A 16,597-nucleotide genomic window follows, 5' to 3' on the forward strand; every position below is an offset into this window, starting at 1 on the left:
AGGCGAAAAAAGCCGGGTTTCATCAACACAATGCACGCCCGCACAGAAGTGTCATTGCCACGGCAAAAATACCTGAAATAAGATACGAACTATTGCTACACTCGGCTTATTTGGCTGCTTTGGCTCCATCGTACATCCATTTCCTCCCGAAGCTCAAAATTTTCCCTGATGGACGGAGCTTTTCCTCAAAAGAAGCACTGACAGCCAAAGATGTAAGCCTGGAGGAATTTAGTTTTCAAGATGGGATCAGGACATTGAAATATTGCTGGACCTACACGCGAGTACTCGGCGCACATGCGCAAATCTTCCACCGCAGCGGCCATAGTTAAAAACAGTGCTTGTTTATAAAAAACAACTGCTAGTTGCTGTTGCATGTACTGGATTGTGGTGAAGGGCGGCTATGTTTTGCAGGGTGCGGTGCTGCTGTGCCTGGTGACGCACGCCGTGCTGCAAGATGGCGACCAACAGGCAGGCGGGGACGTTAGCCCGTCGGTCTGCGGCGGTTGCTCGTGCGGGGGCGGCCTACTGGACTGCTCGGGGCTGCCGCTGGAGGGCGGCGGGGGCGGCTCCTGGTTCTGGCCGCGCTGCGAGTGCGCCGCCGCCTCCAACCTCACGGCCGTCTTCCGCGCCTGCGGCATCAAGGTCAGCGCCCACCAGCTGCAAAAACTTACATATGTTGCAAGAATGCAATCTCTGTGAAATAAAAGTGAAGCACCCTGAAGCCGTAGTCTGCTGTCAATGTAACTAAGTACACTTACACTCTATCGGACAGTATGTAATTGATTAACGGCCACCTTAGTTCATTAATGTTGTTACCAGGCCTGGTAGGCTATACAGAGTGTCCCAAACTTGCGACGAACTTCAAGGGCTTATAGAGGGTGGCCTCAGGAACAAATCGAGGATACGAACCCCTGTCCGGGAACGTCACCCAACGATGCCACAGAGCATCAAACTTAGACACACCAGCGCCTGGCACTAGGCCACCCTTTCGGCAGCAAACGTGACTTTGTGCGTTGACGCCTCGCAGTGTTGTTTCTTAATCAGTGAGCGTAACTGATTGCCACGATCTTCAGTGGAAAAGCTGGAGGTAGCTGTTGCGTATAAAGGTTTGTTTCTATGATTTCAGTGCTCTATTGCCTCAGTGGATGACTGTTTTGGACACTTTCCCATCCACAGTTCGTTTTTCTTCTGGAGCCGTCTAAAATCTTCAATGCTTTTCGGTATACAGGAACAAAATAAACTCCAGACGGGAACCCATGTTCAAAATCGTTGTCAAAAAGGCAACGGAACATCGCATTCACAGAAGACGCTGTACACGCAGCAGCTACGTCCATCTTCTCCACTAATGATCGTTGCCATCAGTCGTTATCACTGAACAACAAAGAACATAGCGAAATGTTCCACCTACGGTCCGTCAGCGTACAAAGTCACGTTTGCTGCCGAAAGGGTGACCTAATGGCAGGTGCTGGTACCTATAAGTTGATGCTCTGAAGCGTCGTTGGATGAAGTTTTCGGACACGGGTTCCTAGACCTCTAAATTTGTCACAACAGTTCTGGAAATCCCAGTGTAAGAGGCGTAAACAGGGTCTGATGTTGACTGGTTACTGTGAAAGGCGCGGAGACGCCGAGCATTCGTGTGAAACAGCGTTAGAATGAGTTCTCATCGTGGATCTTCATTCGCCAGCTGGTCGAATCGTTCAAATCTACGTCTGTGGGGCATTTAGATCTGACAGTAGCATGATGTTGGACTGTGTGGAAACATAAAGGCAGATACACTCATCATGAAGTATCTGGTCGACAACATATGCCCACCACACGAGAGGATCGTCGTCCCGCGCACTAAGCACACCTTCACATCTGCAGTTGTCAGCCATGAACTAATAATGGACACCCTACATCATTGCTTGGAGGAAGACGAGGTAACGACACACTTATTCTCTCTCTCTCTCTCTCATTAGGAGAGAGGGAGAGGGAAAAGGAGGAACTTGACAGAGAAAGGGAAGAGGAGTAGATGGAGGAGAGAGGGGAAATGAAAATTGATATATATTTTTTCCATTTTCCTCCACCCCCTCCTCTCTGCCCATCTCCTCTTCTTTCTTTTCGCTGTCCATCTCCTCCTCTCCCCTCCATCTGTCAATTTCCCTCTCTCTGTCCATGTCTACGTCGATTTCTACCCTATTTGCTTCCATCTTCCTCTCCCCTCTCTCCACACTACCATCCCCACCCCCTTCCGTCAGTGGGAGGCTGGTGGTTCTTAACGCCACAGTATTTCTTTCCAGACTGTAACTAACATGTATAGCAAATTTAGTAGAAATTGTTCTAAGGGCTTAGGATGAGCTCTTTACCCGTGGCTTTGCCCACATACGCACATTTGAAATGTATTTCAAATGTATTTAACAAACTACATATGTAAACATCTCTACCGATTTTCACGCAGCTCAGTGCTTATTGCGTCGTATTTCCTGAACTGTATGTCCTAAAATGATATAATTTTGCAGGTAATGCAGTGACGAGATGTGTTGTGAATAAAGTTAGTAGTGAAGAAGTAAAATTTAAACGTAATGCATGATGCGGTAGTTTTTCATCCAGCTTAGTGTTTGTGATGTAATATCTCTCTTATAATGATATAATCTTGCTGGTACATTCAGTGATATATAGAAGGGTTGGAACTTTAATAGTGGCAACTACACTCCTGGAAATTGAAATAAGAACACCGTGAATTCATTGTCCCAGGAAGGGGAAACTTTATTGACACATTCCTGGGCTCAGATACATCACATGATCACACTGACAGAACCACAGGCACATAGACACAGGCAACAGAGCATGCACAATGTCGGCACTAGTACAGTGTATATCCACCTTTCGCAGCAATGCAGGCTGCTATTCTCCCATGGAGACGATCGTAGAGATGCTGGATGTAGTCCTGTGGAACGGCTTGCCATGCCATTTCCACCTGGCGCCTCAGTTGGACCAGCGTTCGTGCTGGACGTGCAGACCGCGTGAGACGACGCTTCATCCAGTCCCAAACATGCTCAATGGGGACAGATCCGGAGATCTTGCTGGCCAGGGTAGTTGACTTACACCTTCTAGAGCACGTTGGGTGGCACGGGATACATGCGGACGTGCATTGTCCTGTTGGAACAGCAAGTTTCCTTGCCGGTCTAGGAATGGTAGAACGATGGGTTCGATGACGGTTTGGATGTACCGTGCACTATTCAGTGTCCCCTCGACGATCACCAGTGGTGTACGGTCAGTGTAGGAGATCGCTCCCCACACCATGATGCCGGGTGTTGGCCCTGTGTGCCTCGGTCGTATGCAGTCCTGATTGTGGCGCTCACCTGCACAGCGCCAAACACGCATACGACCATCATTGGCACCAAGGCAGAAGCGACTCTCATCGCTGAAGACGACACGTCTCCATTCGTCCCTCCATTCACGCCTGTCGCGACACCACTGGAGGCGGGCTGCACGATGTTGGGGCGTTAGCGGAAGACGGCCTAACGGTGTGCGGGACCGTAGCCCAGCTTCATGGAGACGGTTGCGAATGGTTGGTTGGTTGGTTGTTTGAGGTTAAAGGGACCAAACAGCAAGGTCATCAGTCCCTTGTGTCAAATAGACTCCATTCTGCTAACGGGACATCTCAGAAAAGTCAGAACAATAAAACGGAAAAAGGGGAAACGTAAAAGGGCAGTCACGTTGTCATTAGTAAAAACAAATGAGGGAAGTTGGCAAGAGAACGAACCCAACACTATGCTGAAGCAGCATAGGCAAGACCACCTGTGACTTAAAAGGTACAACTGCTACAATGCAGAAAGTACGTATGGGAATAGAAAAACTAACCAAGCCTTAAAAAGAAGAGGTAAAAACAGAGTAAAAGGGAAAGAAAAGAGGATTCCGGTCAGGGAGGTGAATCGGGAATCTCTGAACACTGCCTACAGTGGGAGACACCCAAACACTCACCGCCCTGCCCCAACACCAGAGGGAGATTAAAAACTTTAAAACTGAGAATAAAAACCACTCTCCCGGAGGAAACCTAGAACCAGGGAGACCATCCGGGAATCGTCAGCCAACATCAAAGGTAAAGTGTGGGGGAGTCTGTACTTAGCACGCAGAGCCAAAAGAAGGGGGCATTCAACCAAAATGTGGGCCACTGACTGCAAGGCTCCACAACCACATAGCGGGGGTGGCTCATCACGCAAAAGGAAACCATGGGTCAGCCTGGTATGGCCAATGCGGAGACGACACAGTGTGGTCGAGTCCTTGCGGGAGAGGCGAAAGGAAGAACGCCATGGGCCTGGATTCACCTTAATGGCACGAAGTTTATTAGACAGTGGAGTAGCCTCCCAAGAATTGGCCCATGACTGTGCAAAGTGGGATTTGATGTGAAGCCGTAAATCCGCTGCAGGAGGGGTTACAGAAAACGGGGGGTAAGTAACTGCTCCCCCAGCCAAACGATCAGCGAGCTCATTACCCGGGATACCCACATGGCCCGGGACCCATAGGAAGTCAATGGAACAAGCAGCACGGTGAAGATCAGCGAGATGGTCATGGATGGCCGAGACCAAGGGATGGCGCGAAAAACACCGGTCAATAGCAAGAAGGCCACTCATCGAGTCCGTACATAACAAAACGCGGTTGTGTTGGGATTGTTTAATAAAGGTAAGGGCCCGGGAAATTGCCATCAATTCCGCAGTAAACACCCCACATGAGGGTGGCAGTAGATGATTTTCCGTTCCAACAAAGGACGTGAAGGCATACCCAACATGATCAGCAGATTTAGAGCCATCAGTGTAAAAAACAACAGCATCCCGAAACTCCCATAAAATTTGGCGGAAAAAGGAACGGAACACCACCGGGGGGATGGAATCTTTCGGACCGCGGCGGAGATCCATCCGAATTCGAGGCCGAGGAACTAACCAAGGAGGGGTGGAGGGGAGGGAGCGAGGAAGACAGGACAAAGAAGGAAGCCGAAAATCACGGTTAAGAGACGCAAGGCGCAGTCCAACCGGTAAACCCGCCCGAGGGCGGGAGTCAGGTGGGCGACGTCCATGGTCTGGGAATAGGATAGAATAGGAAGGATGAGCGGGAGAAGAACGGATAGTAAGGGCATAAGACACCAGAAGCTGGGACCGCCGAACAGAAAGGGGGGGGATCCCAGCTTCAACCAGGAGACTATCAACAGGGCTAGTAGGGAAGGCACCGGTGGCCAAACGGATACCACGATGGTGGACCGGATCCAGCACGTGCAGCGTGGAAGGAGCAGCTGAACCATAAACTTGACAACCATAGTCCAAACGTGACAGAACTAGAGCACGATAAAGACGGAGGAGGAGGGAACGGTCCGCACCCCAAGAGGAGTGGGCAAGGAAGCGAAGGACATTGAGTTTACGGAAACATCCTACCTTCAGGAGTCTGATATGGGGCAGCCAAGTGAGCTTGTTGTCGAAAAGAAGACCTAGGAAACGAAACTGTGGAACCACAGGCAATCTTTGTGCAGCGAGATAGAGCTCTGGATCGGGGTGGACCGTAGTACGGCGACAGAAGTGGACCACCCGCGATTTTAAAGGAGAGAATTGAAACCCGTGTGAGAGGGTCCATGCAGAGGCACGCCGTATAGCCACCTGGAGCTGCCGTTCTGCAGATGGCATCGAGGAGGAACTAACCCAAATGCAGAAATCATCCACATACAGGGCAGGGGCGACCAAGGGACCGACAGAGGCCACAAGTCCATCGATAGCAATGAGGAAAAGAAGGACACTCAAGACAGAACCCTGTGGGATGCCCGTCTCCTGGGTCCGTGGAGAACTAAAGGCAGTACCAACGCGAACTCTGAATGACCGATGGATCAGGAACTGGCGGATAAAAATCGGGAGTGGGCCCCGAAGACCCCACTGATGAAGGGTTAGTAAGATGTGATGGCGCCAGGCCGTGTCATAGGCCTTGCGAAGGTCAAAAAACACTGCAACCAAATGGCGGCGCTGGGAAAAAGCCTGCCGAACTGCGGATTCCAAGCGAAGTAAATGATCGATTGGAGATCGTCCCTCTCGAAAGCCACACTGGTAAGGGGACAATAGATCCCGAGATTCGAGGACCCAAGTGAGCCGACGGGCTACCAGCCGTTCAAGTAACTTACAACCAACATTGGTCAAACTAATTGGCCGATAGCTGTCAACAGATAGGGGGTTCTGACCAGGCTTAAGGACAGGAACCACAATGCTATCCCTCCACTGAGAAGGGAAGTCACCCTGGAGCCAGATACGGTTAAACACCCGAAGAAGATGGTGCCGTTGTGGAGCACTGAGATGGTGAAGCAGCTGGTTATGAATGGAATCTGGGCCAGGGGCCGTATCGTGAGAAGAAGATAGAGCAGAAAGAAATTCCCATTCAGTGAAAGGTTCGTTGTAAGATTCTGACTCACAAGTGGTGAAACATAAGGTGACAGCTTCAGCCTGCTGTTTTTGATGAAGGAAAGCAGCTGGATAGGAGGCCGACGCTGATGCCACTGCAAAATGGGTCGCAAGATGTTCTGCGAGAACTAATGGGTCCGTACAAATGCCATCTGGGAGGTGAAGGCCTGGGAGGGTGGACTGCCGATGGCAACCTTGGAGAGAGCGAAGTGTAGCCCATACCCGTGACAGAGGGACAGTGGAACCAAGGGAAGAAACGAATCGTTCCCAACATATCCGCTTGCTCTGTTTGATTAAATAACGGGCTTTAGCGCGAAGGCGCTTAAAGGTAGAAAGGCTGGCTACAGATGGGTGCCTCTTAAAGAGTTGCAAAGCTCGACGGCGATCACGGATGGCAATGGCAATGGCCGTACTCCACCACGGGACTTGCCGACGACGAAATTGTCCAGATGAGCGCGGGACAGCAAGGTTAGCAGCGCGAACAATCGCGTCAGACACGTCACGTAGGACGTCATCAATACAACCCGACAAAGAGGGAGAAAACTCGACCTGTGCAGTATATAGAGGCCAATCGGCGCGGTGGAAAGACCAACGAGGTAACCTCTCCATCGGGGAGCGGGAAGGGAGCGTGATAATCAACGGGAAATGGTCACTATCACAAAGGTCGTCATGTGGCGACCAGTGTAATGAAGGGAGAAGAGAGGGAGAAGAAAGAGAAAGATCAATGGCAGAAAAGGTACCATGACCAGCACTGAAATGAGTAGGGGAGCCATCATTAAGAAGGCACAGGTCGTGGTCTGCAATAAATTGGTCTATAAGACGGTTGCGAATGGTCCTCGCCGATACCCCAGGAGCAACAGTGTCCCTAATTTGCTGGGAAGTGGCGGTGCGGTCCCCTACGGCACTGCGTAGGATCCTACGGTCTTGGCGTGCATCCGTGCGTCGCTGCGGTCCGGTCCCAGGTCGACGGGCACGTGCACCTTCCGCCGACCACTGGCGACAACATCGATGTACTGTGGAGACCTCACGCCCCACGTGTTGAGCAATTCGGCGGTACGTCCACCCGGCCTCCCGCATGCCCACTATACGCCCTCGCTCAAAGTCCGTCAACTGCACATACGGTTCACGTCCACGCTGTCGCGGCATGCTACCAGTGTTAAAGACTGCGATGGAGCTCCGTATGCCACGGCAAACTGGCTGACACTGACGGCGGCGGTGCACAAATGCTGCGCAGCTAGCGCCATTCGACGGCCAACACCGCGGTTCCTGGTGTGTCCGCTGTGCCGTGCGTGTGATCATTGCTTGTACAGCCCTCTCGCAGTGTCCGGAGCAAGTATGATGGGTCTGACACACCGGTGTCAATGTGTTCTGTTTTCCATTTCCAGGAGTGTATTTATTTACAGCTCGTACAAAATAGATACGTGTTTCAAAGTTTTACTGATCTTCAAATTAGTCACCAGCGTTGTGTATAACCCGTTGCCAGTGATGTGGAAGTCATAGGATACTCTTAGCAGTGTCAGTTGTGTTGACAGTTCGAGTGGCACGGTCTATTGCCCGACGAATATGTAGCAGTTAAGGCAACCGCTCGTTTTATGGAGGAAATGCAGGTTCGAGTACTGGTCCAGCACAAATTTGTACCTGTTACCAGATTCATTTCAATGCTGAAATGTGGCTAACGTCACTGGAACCTTTGGACTTGGTAATTACTGCTCCATGCGTGGGCTGCCGTTAAGGCAACACAAACGACTTCGTTTTGACTGTTGCCGTAACAGAGTAACATGGATGGTTGATGAATGGCGTCGCATTGTGTTCAGCAATGAATCGCGTTCTGCGCTAGCTCAGATGGCCATCGTCGGAAGAGAAGATTGGTAACGATACGGAATAAGGTTCTGCGTCGAACTGGCTAGGAAAGGAATATGTGGAAGACGACTAGAAAAAGACAGGGCGGCATGTTATTCACTAAAACATAGTGGAATAACTTCCATGGTTCTAGAGAGAGCCGTAGAGGTAGAGAGTTTTAGAGTTTTACAAGGTTGGTTGTGCTGAGAATAATTGTTACACTACTGGCCATTAAAATTGCTACACCACGAAGATGACGTGCTACAGACGCGAAATTTAACCGACAGGAAGAAGATGCTGTGATATGTACATGATTAGCTTTTCAGACCATTCACACAAGGTTGGCGCCGGCGGCGACACCTACAACGTGCTGACATGAGGAAAGTTTCCAACCGATTTCTCATACACAAACAGCAGTTGACCGGCGTTGCCTGGTGAAATGTTGTTGTGATGCCTCGTGTAAGGAGAAGAAATGCGTACCATCATGTTTCCGACTTTGATGAAGGTCGGATTGTAGCCTATCGCGATTGCAGTTTAACGTATCGCGACATTGCTGCTAGCGTTGGTCGAGATCCAATGACTGTTAGCAGAATATGGAATCGGTGGGTTCAAGAGGGTAATACGGAACGCCGTGCTGGATCGCAACGGCCTCGTATCACTAGCAGTCGAGAGGACAGGCATCTTATCCGCATGGCTGTAACGGATCGTGCAGCCACGTCTCGATCCCTGAGGCAGCGGATGGGGACGTTTTCAAGGTAACAACCATCTGCACGAACAGTTCGACGACGTTTGCAGCAGCATGGACTATCGGCTCGGAGACCATGGCTGCGGTTACCCTTGATGCAGCATCACAGACAGGAGCGCCTGCGATGGTGTACTCAACCACGAACCTGGATGCACGAATGGCAAAACGTCATTTTTTCGGATGGATCCAGGTTCTGTTTACAGCATCATGATGGTCGCATCCGTGTTTGGCGACATCGCGGTGAACGCACATTGGAAGCGTGTATTCGTCATCGCCATACTGGCGTATCACTCAGCGTGATGGTATGGGATGCTACTGGTTATACGTCTCGGTCACTTCTTGTTCGCATTGACGGCACTTTGTACAGTGGACGTTGCATTTCAGATGTGTTACGACCCGTGGCTCTATCCTTCATTCGATCCCTGCGAATCCTACATTTCAGTAGGATAATGCACGACCGCATGTCGCAGGTCCTGTACGGGCCTTTCTGGAAACAGAAAATGTTCGGCTGCTGCCCTGGTCAGTACGTTCTCCAGATCTCTCACCAATTGAAAACGTCTGGTCAATGGTGGCCGAGCAACTGGCTCGTCACAATACGCCAGTCTCTACTCTTGATGAACTGTGGTATCGTGTTGTAGCTGCATGGGCAGCTGTACTTGCACACGCCATCCAAGCTCTGTTTGACTCAATGCCCAGGCGTATCAAGGCCGTTATTACGGCCAGAGGTGGTTGTTCTGGGTACTGATTTCTCAGGATCTATGCACCCAAATTGCGTGAAAATGTTATGTCACGTCAGTTCTAGTATATTTGTCCAATGAATACCCGTTTATCGTCTGCATTTCTTCTTCGTGTAGCAATTTTGATGGTCAGTAGTCTATAAAAAAATTCGATACTTTGTGCTGTTTGTGAGCTGATAAGCATTGAAGTTAGCGAATTAGGCCATGCGCGCGCACATTCAAGCGGCCCGCCAGATACATTCAGTGTCTGTCGTTCTCGTAGAGTAGATTATAGCGCACGAGACTGCGCAACCTTTGGCTAGGGTTCGATCCCATGTCGAACTTTTGTATCGCTATTTTGTGCGGATATACGAAACCAAACGAAGAACACGTGTGGCGATACCATTTCTGGCAGGCCGCTTGAATCTGCACTCGCAGTAGCCTGACCGGCTAACTTCAATGCTAATCAACTCACAAACGACACAAAGTATCGAATTTTTTCTTAACAGTTATCTCTCAGCCCAACCTACCCGGCAACACCCTTATAAGCATTTCAGACTGTTTCTGTCCCCACTCTAAAGAACAAATAATTTACCACGTTGGGTGCAAAGTGTAGAGAGGATAAAAAATGGTTCAAATGGCTCTGAGCACTATGGGACAACATCTACGGTCATCAGTCACCTAGAACTTAAAACTACTTAAACCTAACTAACCTAAGGACACACACAACACCCAGTCATCACGAGGCAGACAAAATCCCTAACCCCGCCGGGAATCGAACCCGGGAACCCGGGCGCGGGAAGCGAGAACGCTACCCCACGACCACGAGCTGCGGACTGTAGAGAGGAAATCGCATGAAGCGAGTCAGGATACCTATGACTTGAAAAGGAGAAAAGAAAAAAAGAAATAAAGGAAAAGGGAAGAAAAAAGAAAAGATAGCGGACTGGGGGACTGGATCTAAATTTGATTTGCAATATGCAGCCAGAGTTGCTAGTAAATGTTCCTCTGCACTCGTCAATTCTGGTTAGTTTCGGGTACAAAGGGCCAATTGTACACTTCTGGCATGTGTGTGCGACGACGCTTAGGTGTAACTTATCATCTGTAACAAATCTTTAGCATGGCCCTATCGCTCACCAGATATCATGCGAATTGACTTTATTAACAAAGGAAACGGGTACCTAAAAGACTCTGTGAACACATTACCTATATGAAATAATTCGCCTAGATCAATTACAGTTTTTTTTAACTATATTACTTTGCACCGCACTTCGACTCTATCTTCGGATACAAACTTAGACCTTTAGAAATAAAGTTCAGTATCGGTATATGATAAATCATACGGTGAAGCAAGGAGTCAACCGTTCTCTGCAACAACATAAGAAGTGTAGATAATTTGTAGACTATTTTGCAGCCAGCATATGGTTGTAGAAATTCACACTAACGTGGTCAAGACTACAGCAAGCTTCTGGTTTACTCTTATTTAGAAAATAGTGTAAATATTCGGCGAGACTGGGTGAGACCGTACATGTGACTAGAGTTGTGCGCTGGAAATACTAGGTGGACTAAGGATGCCCGCTAGCACTACGTTGAAACGAACGCAATACTTTTATATCGATAGTATGAAAAGGTGAACGTGAAAGAGGTACATAGATAAGAGTTTTGGGCAACCATTTCTACAGACTTAAATTATTCTTTGCGTCCACGGAGCAGTTTTCCGAAGTTTACCAGAAACCGTGCACATTTTCATCAAATTTTTGCCTTAGTTGCTAAGGTCATCGATTTGTTTCTACCCTCCCAAAATAACTGCGGCTGCTTTAAGAGATGTCCGACCAATATGTCCTTGCTTTAAGCGGTTGTTTCGCACATTTTATCTCTAAGTTTATACAATACTGTTGCAATATGCTGTTGACCTGTAGATCTTTATGATGCCATACCCCGCACCCTTGCCGTTTTCTGAGAGCTGATTCACTACTAGAGGTGTCTCTAGCTTTTGTTGTGGGCTAGGTCTTGCTCAGAAGTGACGGCTGTTGTGTCAGGCACTGATGAAACTACTCCAGATAAGATAGATTAGCTCGTATCTGGTACAAGCTCCGCTTACCTTCCACGAAAACACTGTTGTCGTGGAGACGAAATATTTTTCGTGTTTTTCCATGAACTAAATCCCCCGACATCAACGAAAATGTTCGTATTTATTACGTTGTGTCACGCATGAGATTCGGACTACAGTATCTGGTCTGAATTAGTTTAAGCGCTGCGCTTTCTAAAGGAACTGTATACAAAGTGCGGTAATACTGATTTTTCAGGCAAGGACTGACCTGTATGAACAAAATCACCCAGAAGAAGAGAGTTGTGATCAAGAACGTATCCTGGTTGTTTGTTGCTAAGGGCGCAAAAACAACTACGGTCATACGCGCCCACGTCAGAACTGTAGAACACAACGACAAAGACAGGAGTTAAAAACGACCACACGCTAATGCCAATCGATGGAAGAGAAGACAGCTAAAAACAGGAACGTGGAGAAAGGTCTATAGAATACGCCATAGGTCCTGAACTAAAAATTAAATGGTCTTCGCCATATTGCTACGACGGATAAAAAGTAAAACGCGGTCGACAACCCACGCGTCGTCCGCTGAAAGGCCGATAACTCACAAGGGGAGGCCACGACGTTTGGAACGCGGATTTACTGCAAACTTCGTACACTCGTAGTACTCCATGAGGACAACAAAATGTGTAAGCAGTAGCGCGTACTTCTCAAGTATTATTGAGAAAATCTCAAGATAATTTCGGTCGTCAAATATATACCTGTGCGTGGCCATTTTTACCATGAAGCGGCGGCAGCCGAGGGGTCCTCTGCAATAAAAAAACTGAGTTAATGGACCAACAACGAACTGAAATGGGTTTCTTTCGACGTCCGCCCCGAGCAGATACAACGAACTAAAACGAACAAAATGAGATTAAAATAAAAAAGAGTGGTTAGCGTTCAAGCCCCGTAATCGCTGGATCGATGGGTCGAGTCCCATTCGTCAGTTTCTTTTTTTATTTTCAACACACTCATTTTCTTTGCTATTTATATTACAATATGCGAAAAATACGTGTAATCGGATGAACTTTTATTAAATTTACAATGTTATTTGTCTGTCTACAAATTTTTACTATCACAAATAATATATAATATTCATAACTATCGACTAGTAAACGACCAAACACGTAAGTGATACTGAAAATGTATGCTTGTCCGTGATTTGAGAAATCCTTTATACCTGGAAGGAGCCCGAAACTACCTGTTACCTACAAGTTTTGACCGGCACACACGGCTGTCGAAAGACGTACAATTAATCGTCGCTTTCGACATTATGAGTACAAGTTGCAGGAAGGTAATTTTCGTCAAGACATGGAAAACATAAAGTTATGAAGATTGTATTATTTGTGATAATAAAAATTTGTAGACTGCTCAATAACATTGTAAATTTAATAAAATTTCAACCGATTACACGTATTTTTCCCATTATATCAATTGTTATATAAATAGTAAAGAAAATGACTGTGTTGAAAATAGAAAAAAAATTGACGGTCGGTACTCGATCCAGCGACACAGCGTTTACGGTGCTTGAACGCTAACCACTCTGTGACCGAAATTATCTTGCGATTTTCTCAATAACGCTTGAGAAGTACGTCTCTGCTAACACATTTTGTTGTACTCATGGAGTACTACGAGTGTACGAAGTTTGCGTTAAATCCGCTTTCCAAACGTCGTGGTCTCCCCTTGCCAGACGGCAAACACAAATGAGAACGAAAGTGGTTAAAAAAAAAGGGGGCATTCCGTCAGGAAACGGTGAACCGCCAAAGGTCGAGCGCAATGAGTACAAGGTGGTGAGGGAGCGCCATTTAAGGAATGGCAATGGCTAAAAAGACAGTGTCCGATACGCAACTTAGCTAAAATCATCTCCTCACGGCGAGAGGGCCGAGAGGACCAGAGGAGTTCGTCTAAGCCGCTGGGAGAGGCTTGATAACCCGGAGCTTGTTCCCGTCAAGGGAGGACCAGTGGTGATGCCAAAATCACACCGCTTGCTGACAGAAGGCACCACAGAGACCATCGGTGGGAATATAGGAAATAGCGGGCTGAGGTAGGAGGACTGCAGCCTTGGCAGCAGCGTCAGAGGCCTCCTTTCCTGTCAGACCGACGTGACCGAGAACCCACATAAACATCACAGTGGCTCCATCAAGAATGAGCAAGTGACAGCTTTCCTGGCCCCTTTGCACTAAGGAATGGACGGTGTACAGCGCACATTTGAAGGGCACTAAGAGATTCTGAGCAGATGACGCAATTGAAAAGCCTGTCTATATATATATCCTAGTTGTGAGCTACTAGGGAGCTGGAAGGGGGTGGAGGGGTGAGGGAGGACAGTGTTGACGAGGGTTAAGATGAGTGCTCGTTATAAGCATGCAATCCGGATTCGAGTCCCTGTCTGACAAATTTCTAGGTTCAGAGCTACGCTCGCGGGAGGATGAAGGGTCTCTTACTGATTTCGTGAATTACAAAATTAAACTCAAAATCAGCTATCCTGGTGCCACTTTATTCTAGATACATTCTACCTACAATGTCTTCAAGGGTATAGCTTGTATCCGGTGTATTCATATTCTTTCGCTGTCAAGCAGGTACGCACCGCTGAAAGCTCTTAGAGCCCTGAGCCATGTGGTACTTTCAGTTGCAAAGAGAACAGCGACGGATATGGAAATGGAAGCATTGGTGCAATAACCAGATAATTCACATTTACAAACACAAGAAACTGCAATTGAATTCTAAAACTTACAGGTCATGTCTTTTCCCGATATTCATTTAGGCCATCAACACATCTTAACAGCTTATCACATAACCAAGCGATACTTACTGAGTAAAAAAATTGGACCTACTTCACTCTTACACCGAACAACTTTATTTTTTAAATGGTCAAAATATAAACTTAATAAACAACAACTGCTACCACTTTTCTGGTTACTGTATATTTAATGTGATGAGCTTCCACCTCCACGCACTGAAATATTCCAAATAAAACATGACCAGAATCAACTTTGTAAACGCCCCAGATTAGTTTCTGGGAGCAGCGTAACAGAGGATGTGGACCAGTTTTAGAATATGTAAATTGTATTATCGTCATTTAGTAACTGCTGTACGCTTTATGATTGATTAAAAAACAATGTCTGACTACTACTACTCCAAATGACACCGCGCTCTCGTCGTACGATAACCAAAATTGCAGATTAGTAATAAAATCACACAAACGGCAAATCGGTGCTACATCGAAGTGTTGTTTTCCCCGCGAGAAAAGCTGAAAAGTAGAACTTGGCATAAACATGTGATCTGGTGGATACAATGAAGATGCAACATGTTCGTAAATCAAAATTGGTTCCTTCTATTAGGAATCACTTACAGCTACATGACTCTGCTTACATTCTGACGCCGGGAACAAGACAGACAAATGCGAATAGCCAGGCTGCTTCTAGATGTTCTCTAAGAAATTTGAAGGCTGCGTCTTCTTTCATTACATAAGCATCTCTGACATTTGGATCAACAGATGAAATCTTTACATAAATACAAAAAATAGCTTTTTAGAAAAGCATATAACAAGTCTGAGAATTATACACATAAAGAAAATGCGGATATCCTAATAAAAGTCGTAGGTGCGGAAGGCTAATAAGAAGTTCATTGCGCTTCTCCTACTGCTTAACTGTATGTGGCATCCGTAGTAATTCTGTCAGAGCCACTTCATTATAAAATATCATGTCTGAGGCTCGCACAACTTCTTGGCAAGTTTCGTGGTATCTTCATACAGCTTTAACAGACTGGAGCACTTTATAAAGATTTTTATCAGGAAACGTCAGTGTAAATGAGGCTTTTTGAATGACGAAATCATCACAGTTAAGTTGTCATAATGGCGCTCTACAGCAAACTACATGCTTGTGTGCAGTAGTGTACGCAAAGAACTTTTACTTTTAAACAGTAAACTTCTATCAGCACGCTTAATAGTAGACCGAAACAGCTTTTTCGGGTGGAACAAGGAGTCTAAAAATTGATCTTGTGTAACATTAACCACAGTGAACTTCTTACATGTATTTCACATGCCCTGTGTTATTCTGAATTAATCCCATAGGTCTCATTCTTGCACCACACAATAGAGCAATTTGCAAACTATGCGATGCTAGTGAAATTTCATTTTCTGTCAATAGTGGACGTACCAGGTAATTGTGCCAATGCCTTGAAATACGTCTGATATTTCACAACGTGTGGCTCTGGCAATACATATTGTGGCTTTTTTAAAATGATAAACCTTTGTTTGTAGTTGTGAGGCAGGAAGCGAGTCTGATTTGCGAAGATAATACTTTTTTTGATGGGGGTTGGGGTGGGAAGCGCAGTTGCTTTCCCCTACTCTTCCCTTGGCAGTCACTTGCAACTTACATTGACCTTACACTTGCTCAGGATTACTTCGACCAGCCTCCAGACAGTTGTCATTACAGCATACTATTGCTTGAGCAATGTTCGTTGAAGTGCTCACTATGACGCACAGGCGTTTCCCAATGCTGTCAGGTGTTCCAACAAATTTAAATTCTGACTAATCTTTTCACTCTAATTGTGTGTACACAATTACTAACAAATTTACTTTGGCCACGAGAAACTGGTAGCAGACAAAACTGGTTTTGACATATCCCTGACGTAGGTAAATTTATGAGTGAATGTTTGTGCCTACAATGAATACTAACTTTGTTCTTCGCTATCTCCCGACAGTTTCGTGACTCAGACCGTTCGCCATTTTGTAGCAGGAGGTAGCAGCTACCTTGCTTTATTCTTTTACGAATAATACCGTTTACATCTCGTTGTTTATGTAACGTTA

General features: G+C 46.9%; 1 protein-coding gene across 1 annotated transcript in view; it reads left to right on the top strand.

The window, feature by feature from the left end:
• LOC124711777 (chondroadherin-like protein) overlaps positions 1-16,597 on the top strand; it is a 183,735-nt gene that overhangs the window by 47,175 nt on the left and 119,963 nt on the right. The window contains exon 2 of the mRNA XM_047241993.1: positions 412-642. Coding sequence (XP_047097949.1) covers positions 412-642 — 231 coding nt within the window. The remainder of the gene's footprint in view (positions 1-411; positions 643-16,597) is intronic.

Source organism: Schistocerca piceifrons, chromosome 8 (assembly GCF_021461385.2).
Source record: "Schistocerca piceifrons isolate TAMUIC-IGC-003096 chromosome 8, iqSchPice1.1, whole genome shotgun sequence".
In the NCBI taxonomy this organism is placed as follows: Eukaryota; Metazoa; Arthropoda; class Insecta; order Orthoptera; family Acrididae; genus Schistocerca; species Schistocerca piceifrons.